The sequence below is a fragment of the Orbicella faveolata genome, unplaced genomic scaffold (assembly GCF_042242905.1).
Source record: "Orbicella faveolata isolate gen_17 unplaced genomic scaffold, um_ofav_v1 contig_2, whole genome shotgun sequence".
Lineage (NCBI taxonomy): Eukaryota > Metazoa > Cnidaria > Anthozoa > Scleractinia > Merulinidae > Orbicella > Orbicella faveolata.
The window spans coordinates 17723813-17734570 of record NW_028301547.1 but is presented as its reverse complement, the minus strand read 5'-3'; the positions used below and the strand labels follow the sequence as shown (position 1 = coordinate 17734570).

The 10758-nt window shown below is 39.2% G+C and overlaps 1 protein-coding gene and 1 pseudogene across 2 annotated transcripts; both read right to left on the bottom strand.

The window, feature by feature from the left end:
• Positions 1-2072: 2072 nt before the first annotated feature.
• LOC110046407 (uncharacterized) lies at positions 2073-7245 on the bottom strand (annotated as a pseudogene). Its single transcript, XR_016207343.1, has 5 exons — positions 6493-7245; positions 6120-6383; positions 4691-5485; positions 3621-3948; positions 2073-3210 (listed from the first exon to the last, which is right to left on the bottom strand). The product of XR_016207343.1 is annotated as an uncharacterized LOC110046407 (transcript).
• A 2072-nt stretch (positions 7246-9317) lies between these two features.
• Positions 9318-9898, bottom strand: LOC149112241 (uncharacterized). The gene is made up of 2 exons (XM_089289305.1): positions 9890-9898; positions 9318-9848 (listed from the first exon to the last, which is right to left on the bottom strand). The coding sequence occupies exons 1-2, from the start codon at positions 9896-9898 to the stop codon at positions 9318-9320; spliced, it is 540 nt and encodes a 179-aa protein (XP_089145431.1).
• Positions 9899-10758: the final 860 nt, after the last annotated feature.

Genomic DNA, 10758 nt, shown 5'->3' with positions numbered 1-10758 from the left:
TCAACAGCTTTTGGCGAGTAAACTTCACAGGTTGCGTGACTCAAAATTTGGCCGAGTGGAAGCTTGGGTCTGGTCGCAGACAAAACTACGAAAAAACCACGGATAAACCATGAACCGCGCTCGGCCCATGGCCGCGCGGTTAAAAAAATAAACCAAGGGTAGAACATGAACCGCGCTCGGCCCATGGCCGCGCGGTTAAAGAAAAAAAATCAGAAGTAAGGCCCATCCTTTAAATAATTAGTTGACCTATTAGCTGTGTTAGTCCCTTCAAATTCATTAAAAAATATTTCAGACACACTAGTCCATGTGGTTAGTAAATGGCTAAATGATCAACTATGTTTGTACAATGTAGGTTGATCGGGATTCTTAGACAGCAAACATACTGCAGATAACCCAGTGGTTCCAGCAATTTAAGACCTAGACATTATTGTTTAGATTATTTTCCTGCACTTTGTTTCTATTTTTGTAACAATGCAGTGATCGTTACAAGACGTCACACAGCTTAATTATAAAATTGTTGGTTTGTGTCGTATGGTTAGATTAATTCAAGTTACTTGATGTTTTTAAAAATACTGTAGTTGTAGTCAGGCATAGTAATAAAATCTTAAAAGTTGTTGTCACTGACTTAAAAATCTTAAAATAGACGTTTCGGCTAAAATACTCTTACCTTCTTCAGTGATGAAATGAATGTTAACGGCGTCTAAATGTAAATGACATGTTTATAGGAATGTGAGGAACTCGCTAGGGATTAATTTAGCATTTTGTAAATGTCTGGAATATGCGCGTGGTCATTAATTGAGTTCGGTTCGCGAATGGAATGCCACGCTTCCAAGAACAATCTACGCGACCACAAGGGACAGCAGTCTATGACCTTGACATTATTAAAATCAAACTCGTGGTTGTTTTTCATACACTGTTGCGCCAAAAGAGAGTTCTTGTCACATGTGAGGACGGCTCTTTTATGTTCTTTTGTTCTGGATCTCAGTGCTCTGGATGTTTGACCGATGTAAAGTTTTTCACAGTTTTTACAATTGATTTTATACACGACACCAGTTGACAGGTCTTGATTGAATTTGTCCTTCGGTTTCTTCAGGATCGAACCAACCGTCTTCACGGATTTGCGAGCAACATTTACGTCGAATTGTCTCGAAGTTCTTGCAATTTCTTCAGAGATTCCTTGAAAATATGGCAAAGTAACAAAGCCTCTGTGGCTTTGTGGCTGATTATTTTGGGGCTGATTTAATGCTTTAGGTGGTTTGGTTCTTTGGCAGCTTTTTAAGAATTGGTCCGTGTAACCATTGGTTTTGAGTGCGTCCACCACGTGTTGCACTTCGGACTTTTTGTCTTCATCAGTCGACGGAATATTCTTTGCTCTGTCAAGAAGGGTTCTGGCCACTGAGCGTTTGTGTTGCAAAGGGTGGTGAGAGTTGAAATGAAGATACTTGTGGTCGCGTAGATTGTTCTTGGAAGCGTGGCATTCCATTCGCGAACCGAACTCAATTAATGACCACGCGCATATTCCAGACATTTACAAAATGCTAAATTAATCCCTAGCGAGTTCCTCACATTCTTATAAACATCTCATTTACATTTCGACGCCGTTAACATTCATTTCATCACTGTAGAAGGTTATAGTATTTTAGCCGAAACGTCTATTTTAAGATTTTTAAGTCAGTGACAACAACTTTTAAGATTTTTTACTTGATGTTTTGTTTTCCCTGATCTGGACGTACATGTGCTTGTTAACAGGATCACATGTACTCAAGGCATCCATGGTCAAGTGCCAATTGATACCCTTGATCGTTCCTCGATCAACACTCTATCGACATCTCTATCAACACTTGATCGACATCTCAACTGATACTCGGTCAACACTCAATTTCCCCATGACCTCCTATACTGACGCTCTTCATGCTTGTCACGCAATCTTCCTCCCTCACGAAGGAAGATTGTGTGACAAGCACAAAGAGCGTCTGCGTACTGGAGGCTATAACCCTGAAGGCTTAAACATTATGTAAATGAACTTAAATTGTAAATCACCTGATCGATGAGACCTGAATACTCTCAAAGGCTTTGATTAATATAATTATAATTAGGAATTCCCTCTCAGAGGTTAATATATAATCAAATGCTGTTTCTCTTTGTACAATAAATATAATTGTTCCTAAGGTCAATTTACACTCATGACCAGCCAAGACTCTCAATGTTACAAGATGGTAGATGTCAGGGCTCTGAACAACAATAAAATTGTTTAAGCACTTGGTGTAATTCTGACATCTGTAGCATATTTTAGTTACACACAATTTACCCTATTAGGGGACATTTTCTTCACAAGCCTGAGTTTAACATTACTAAAATATAATTATTGTTGTATTGGCCACTGTATGTAAAAATTAGTGCAACATCTCAGCGCGTGAAACTCAGCCTAATTTTGAAAGAAGTTACAAACATTTGCTACAACACGTTTGTTCCTAGTGACTCTTGGCTTGCCTCGAAACCTCTCCATTAGCACATCGGAGAGACCATCAGCTGCACCTCTCTGAAAGGCAAGTTGCAAGTGCGTAATTGTGAGTCCTGAGGATGCCACTTTCTCAGCCATTCCTTTCGTGATCACTTTAGCCTGAATGAGAGGCTGCAGTGAACTAAGGTTTTCTCTCTCCTTGTCCAAGAAGTCATAATATTTATCCAGCCACGAAAGGGTGAAACTGCTTCAGGATGCAATCATCGCTGACAAATTTTGAAGCCAGTCTTTGAAGCATGTGCACTTCAACCAATGCATTATGAGCAGTATAGGTAGTGTCCAGAAGGTCAGAAGCAGGGGACTCCTGACTACGTGACTGACGGTCAGGATTAACAGCTCTCTAAAAACATGGAGTGTATCACAAAACCCCATTACCATTTTGCTATGCTCTTCAAGGTCGCCACATGTTGTCCAGGCTTTCATTAGATGCTTACTATCAAAGCTTTTGCCATTGTGAGGAAGGTGTATACATGGCTTCCTCGGCTTCAACCAATCAAGAAGCTTTGATACACCTTCTGCCAGACTTTCAGTTGAAACTGGTGGCCCATTGTATACGAGGCCTTTGTTGTTGACAGAAAGTTTGTTTATTGTGGAAGCCCCTGCAGATATGCCATGATTAGGCATGACGTAGACATTGAAGTTCCCCTTACCATCTGTAGCTGCAATGTGGCATATCTCTGTATCATTTCCTAGGAACAACAACAAAAATAGTTTTAATATTATTAAAGCATTATTTGGTCTTTTTTTAAATAAGCACAACAACTGCCGGTAATGATGAGATTTTTTATTAATTGATGAGCAGTTTGTTAAAAACAAAAAGCAACTTGGTCTTTGACCATGTACTGGTACATAGGGCAAACAAGCTCCTAATTAATGGTTGAAGGTCAGTATGGTACAGTATGTGGGAGCCCAGGACTTAGGGAAGTAAGAATACCACACTTGGGATCTCAGATGATAATTATTTGTAAATCCTCAATTGTACATGATTATACAGCCAATACATGAATTACATCAACAGTGAAGTCACATGCACATACTTATATTATTTGACATACAGTATATAAATCAGCAGACTTGTATCTGATAGAACATTACTTACCTCTTGAGGAGGTCTCCAGGTCAATAACTACTTTGTTGAAATCGCTGCCTGAAGAAATTTTTCTTCTTTCTGCCAGTGTCATAGGAGGGGGGATTTCACTCTCGACATCTGGGGATTCTTACCTAAATCCCAAACCACTCTCATACTGTTTGCCCTCTCTGTTTTCTAGCTGCTTTGTTTTTGAGCTTCTCTGTTCCTTTCTGTCTCTTCTCTGCTTCTTAAACTCTCTGCTCTTTGATAGGCGGCTATGTCTAGACATCTTCCCGTCTACTCTATCTGCATAGGTTTTACTATTACTTCCTGGTGATAGCTGCATTTTCTGCAGTGTCTAATATGGCATTTGATGTTGAAAAGAAATCATAATCACTTGCAGTATCTGCATACATGTATCTATCTTGGCACAAAACAACCAAGGGATCAGTTATCAGAAGCAACGGAAGGCAATTGTAGTTTTTAGATGTAAATTAAAACTTAATAAAAAGTGCCTTTTATCCCATCCCCTCTCAGGTCCTAATGATAATGATATTCACATACTTTTCAGGTAGATATATGGGAGAAGTCAAGAGAGATGTGCTGCTTTTATCCCCTTTCTGACTTGAAATTCTTTTAGAACCTCTATTTAAGAAAAAGAGGACTTTTCCCATGTTTACATAGCCTCATCTAAACATCAGGGGAGTTGGAGGAATTGAAGACAGTTGTGCAAACCCTGGTTATACAAACCCGACATGCAGTCAAGGGTTTGCATAATTTTTGAGAATTCTTTTAACTCCAAGTGTCTCCATAAGGCCCAAGTGTTTAGATCAGACTAGTTGTAGACATGAAAAAGTCCTCTTTTGTTTTTTTATAAAATATTTCTCTATAATAAGTGCAAATCTAACATATCAATCATGTTTACATACCCTTATCTACATAAACCTACCACCAGATGAGAGCATGCGTAGTATTTAAGTTATTTTTTAATGACACACATAAAATTTATTTACCAAAATTATTTTAAATCAATTACTATCTATTGCTATCATCATAATTAACCTCAAAGGAAAATGTACAATATATACATAAGCTCTCACCTCTGCCACATATGAGTGACCAAGAGTTTTTTGGCTCACACCACAGGCTTCTCTGTAGTCATTACTTTCGCTGGAACCATAGTGCCGGATCTTTGGAGCCTTACAGCTAATTGTGTTGTTTAGAGCCTCATTTGCCTGGCTGCTTCCCAGAGGGGCAAGTTTATCAGCACTCTGAACAAATGTCCACAACCTCTTTCAGATCACTTTCCAGCTCTTGCCCCTGAAGATCTTTGCCATGTGGAAGCGAGTTGTGAGTGTACGTTGATGGATTGATTAGATAGCCACACCAGGAACTACTGCAGTTTTCATGATGGCCAAAAGCATGTGGAACAATTGATTTCACACTGGTTCTTAGCCCCTCGACATTGTCCTTGTTTTGCTTAAGTGCATAGCCAAAACACTTGAGCAGGTAATCAATTACTTCATTGCTCAAGACCCCTTTGTGTTTTGCCTGGAGTGAATAAAGGCTGGTTGCCATTGACCTTTAGGCATGGACAATATCTGACCACTTGTCTACATCATGCTGAACACTCTCTTTGACTTTCTTTATGGTTGAAGAGTCATCATCCCCAACTACAATAGATATCTGAGCCCCATGGTTTCCTGCATTGTTGGCCAGTTCTACAGCAACGTCTGGCTCCATCGCTTTTGATGACCCAGACCAATTGCAGCGACAGTCATGTGCTCTTACTTCTCACCCACTTCGTTTAGCAGACTGACAAACAGTACAGCGCTTGTTCCTTGTACTGTATGCCAACACTTTTCCAGATCGAAGGCCAACCATGGACCCAACACCTGTAGAAAATTAATAATTATTTAACTGTGTATAGAAAATGCCACTATTGTTACATAGTGCTAGGTACTGTATCTCCATTGAAAGATTACATGAACACAATGTTTGTTAGTTTTACAAGTTCAACAATAATTATAAGATGAAATAACCAACTAAATAACTTAACGATAATAACTAAAAAAGTAAATAAATAATTAGAAAGATAGATACATGAAGATACATATAGTTCAATAAAAATAAATAAATAAAAATATATACTGAATGTCTCTTTCTATATATAATTTTAATTTTAATTTTTACTTTAATTTTTACAATTTATGGCATACAAAAACAGAATTCAAAGGATGAAATGCAAAAGAGTCAAAGACCCCATATTAAAGCAGATCACCAATGGTACTAAAATGAAAATAATGATACAAATTAAATTATTGTAGTAATAAATATATTATAACAAGAAAAACATTCGAAGAATATATTAATCCATAAAAAAACTTTTTGACTAAAGCTTTAAAAGAATATATATATATAGTATATAGATCTGTCAAACAATTAAGTAGCCTTTCGGATGGTTTGCACCAGGAAATAAAATACAAATACAAAAAACAGCAATTTCTGGTTCGAGTAGTTTGATCAGACCTTTCAGACTATTATGTCCTTTGCCACGCTTCTGCCAACCCATATCGTACGAAGCGCCAATCGAAACTACTTCTTCTGTCTCCTTCCTCCAGCACTCCTTCTCCACCTCCATTGCTTCTTCACATGATGCTTTCGCTGCTTCCTTGATGGCAGGACCAACTTCTCGTTCTCTGGCTTTGAAAGTACTTTGACTTACAGGAGGTTTGTTGATTGAAGTCAACAACGCGTTTACGTGACTTGGCCCTATTCCGGCGTGTAACATACCTAAATGAACGAGGTTTTGATTGAAAATGAGAATAGTAATAAACTTTTGGCCACCACCTTTTATTTCATCAAGAAATACTTCGAGTTGCAAGCCTAAAATTGCACCTACCCGCTGCCAGTTTCGTGTTTACGTCGAAAATCGGTCTTCCTCTTCGTTTGTCACTTGAGCGATGGGTCTTACTTGTGTGACAGACATTTATCTCTCCACAGTCACTGTTGCTCCAGGTGACGTAAAGGAAATTCCCCAACCCCGATACCGTTTCACGAAGACAATTCAACAACTGGAGTGAAGCTCCACAACTCTTACACTCCAACTCTTTCGCTTACACATCGAGTTCCACGATACGTCTCCCTCGTAACTCGAGGCAACTTTGTGACTCACAGTGAGCTTCAGTGCCCATTTCAACCTCCTCGACAACTTTTCCGGGTCTTTTACAGTTAACCGCCGACATTTGTCTCCGTTTAATCTCTTTCAGTCTTCGAAAACAACCTTTCTTGTCTCTAGGCCGCATAGCCGCCATCTTGGAAATGTCGCAAATTAAGAGCTGATGTTATGCGCAGTAGAGATGCACATAGTCTCCTTCGCAGCCGTTATTAGGGTCGTCACGCAACGCTCCTCCCCACTAACGGCCGTTAGTGGGGAGGAGCGTTGCGTGACGACCCTAATAACGGCTGCGAAGGAGACTAAGATGCACAGTGCAAAAACGGGAAATCACCTTAAGGTCTTTAAGGACGGTGCCTACTAAATACAAAGGTTTTTGCGCCAGGTTAGGACCATGCGGAAAAAGTAGATCTTTGCAAGGGCTATTGGAATCCACATAGAAAAATGAGGGTAACCACGCATTTTTTCAAGATAATTAGCCTTGAATCTCAACAAAAATGCTGACATCAGCATTTTTCAGAAAAAAGAAGGAAAGGATATTACTTCACAGATTTCCTTAGAATTCGCCTCTTCACATAGAAAAGCAAACACATTTATAAAGATCTTAAAACTACATGGTAAATGGTAACTTCAAAATCATTTTTGGTATGTTTTTTAATAACAAAATCGCCGCAACAGCGTCTTTAGCGTCTCTGACAGCCTTCCTCTGGTTCAGCTAAAATACCGTCTCAATTCCTTTTGCTCACAACCAGAAACTAATCACTTGCTGAATAGGCTTACCACTTCCATTTCATAACATAAAATGTAGGGGTAACCGCGCGTTTTTTAAAGTTATTGATCTTTTTTAAAAACTTTTACGGTGCCCGTTACATTTTTTCCTGTCACCTCCCCAGTAAGTAAAACATCTGTGTATCTCGCACTTTTTTTGCGCGCGCACTACGCCATCTGCAGGCCGGTACATGTTTACAGTTGGATTTCAATATAATTTTCGACAAATAACAGCTAGTTTTTCAGCTGGAAGACGTTAACAGTTAGTGGTTCGCGATATGCTGATATTCTGGTGTTCCTGGTTTAAATACGGGTACATTAAACTTGATTTGGTCACAGTAGGAAAATTTTGCTTTCATTTTAGTCGTGTACTTGGTAGCGTACTTGATTGCGTCATTGTCAACCCAGCGCGCGCGTGGCGCTTAAACCATGCCATGCCGTGTTTTCGGCTTAAACAGTCGTGCCTTGTAAAATATTCTTTGGTTACATTCGGGTTACGTTCTGAGTATGCTAGTGGATTAAACTCTACAGTTGGACCCCAGTAACTGCGTACTCTCTGTCTGCCCGTTGGATTGTTTTGCTGTAACAGATCCCGAGTCCTCTAGGAGTCTGACAAACTCCGTCGCTGCAAGCGTGTTTCCCTTCGGATTGTTGTAACAAGGACAACAACCGTAAGCGGCCCAAAAACCTGTTATCACAATATATAATTATCTATTTTCTCTGGATTTCTGGAGGTACGTACATGCGTACGTGCGTACGGGGGTTAATATGGATCCGAAGACTTATGAGTTAAAAATGGTTTGATACCTAAGATATTCTTGTTTCTGCAAATTGAAAGATTTCAAAACAAAAGTTTTAGACACATTTCCAACAATTTTACAAGACGCAAATATGCAGATTTGCAAAGTTCGAGCTTGTACTGAAGCTAATATGTAGATTAAGCCGAGCCTAAAAGCGGAGCTTCTGATTGCAATAACTAACCGTAAAAAAAGAGGATTTGTCTTTCTTGGATCGGAAACTCAAAAAATGATCAATTGTGAGCATGTAATTGTTTAGCGTGTGGTTTCGCTATTAACTGACAAACTGACGAGACGATTGTGCAAGCAATATGTCGGAAGAAGAGCCAAAAACGCGCCAGGGGTAAATTTGCGCCGAACTTTTGCCTTTGCATGTACTCTCTCCTTCTCCCCCAAAGTAATAACCTGGCTTAAACCCGCGATCAAATTAAAAAAAACAAAACAAAAAACAGTCCCTGGTCAGCGGTCAACTTCAGAAAACACGTGACCTCGATAAGCTCTAAACCTGAGCCTGCGATATGATCACGTAATACGGGTCAACGGGTAGCTTGTTTTGATAGCTGTTAATTAACATGCATATGGATACCCAAAATCAAAGATATAGCTATGGTAATCGTGCTACTCTCTTATTTTTCAAGGTATTCGCGTACGGACAGACGTGACAACCAAATTTTTTCAGATCGATGGGTTACCAAATTTTCTAAGGTATAGGACTCCGCCCGCGCGCCTTCGGCGTGCAGGAGCCCCGCTAATGATGAAAAATATCCTAAAAATATTGAAGATCCGATACCAGGATTCATTATAAAAGAGGTAAAAAACGTTCTCTGGTAAAATTGTATAAAATTGAGCTTTCAACAGCCAGTCTGCTGTCTTCGACGGACAAAAATGAAATGATAAAATAGACCTAAGAATTTGAATATAACAAGCGAATGGCATATATTAAATAGAATACGTGTGAAAAAATGTGAGAATGCTAAAAGTGTAAAATCAGTGTTTGTTTAAAAGAATATTATATTGTCCCGGCGGAGGGCACGAATTGTTGTCGGCCTCGACAGTTTTCGCTGTGTGCCAGGATTCCAGCGTCTTTCTAATGCGGCTGTTGCCTTTGTCAATTATCTCAGCATTGTTAAAGTCGATGGTATGATCAAAGGTCCGGGCATGTTTCGCTACGTTGGAGCCTTTAGCACATTGTTTAGTATTTCTGATATGTTCTTTTCGCCTTGTACTAAACGAGCTTTTTGTCCCGCCGATGTAACTCCAGGGACAAGACCCACAAGGGATTTTGTAAACAACATTGCACTGGTCGTCGACTCGAGGTCGAAACTTGGGAGCAGGGAACTCTTGTTGTAGTGTCTTGATTGGCTTGTTGGTTACTCGAATATCATGACTTTTGAGAATTCTAGAAAGAGGTTCGGTGATACCTTTGATGTAGGGGAGGACCGCGAAGCTCTGACTATTCGTTGGGTGAGCCCAACTGAAGAACATCCCAACTAGTTCTTCAGGTGACTCCTCCAACACCTTCAATATAATATTCTTTTAAACAAACACTAATTTTACACTTTTAGCATTCTCACATTCTTTCACACGTATTCTATTTAATATATGCCATTCGCTTGTTATATTCAAATTCTTAGGTCTATTTTATCATTTCATTTTTGTCCGTCGAAGACAGCAGACTAGCTGTTGAAAGCGTACAATTTTATACAATTTTACCAGAGAACGTTTTTTACCTCTTTTAGAAAAATATCCTGTAACAAAACAATCAACTGGATAGTAATTTTTTTCGGTCTGGTGTAAGATTTATAACAACTTTATTTGCGCCAAAAATATACAAATGCGTACATGCAAATAGGTGGCCAGCAGGGAAGAACTTAATGTTCATATAAAGCTGACCCCCTTAATAAAAATAGGTAAACTACATATACAATTCTAAAGCATATAATTATTATCCACACTCTGAATAAGGACCCAGGTATAAAAGGGCAGGAGTTAACGAATCATAAACAGTAAAATACCCCAATATATTTCACTTGAGTCCACCTTTTAACTGGCGTAGAAAGGCTGTTGCCTTTAGGTATTTAAATGTACAACTCTCTAAAACGCTTTATTCTGTGACAGATTGGAAGACGACAGAAGCACAGTTCTCTCACTGGAGGAAGTAAGTGATATGTAATTCTCCATTTCTTCCGAGTCCGTCTGTCGTTTAATAGAGATTTTAGATCCACGTTTCTCGCGAACGGCAAATAAACTGGTATGGGTCACGTGACCAGGGCCAGACGTTGTGTTTGAGGTTTTGTTTTTGTCAAAATTGGCGTTAATTTGACAATTTCTAATGCGTTGACAAGATGATTTCTATTCGATACAATTTACCCCAATCTAAATCGACTAACGTCCGAACGGCGAACGGCAAACGTCTAACCTCAAACCG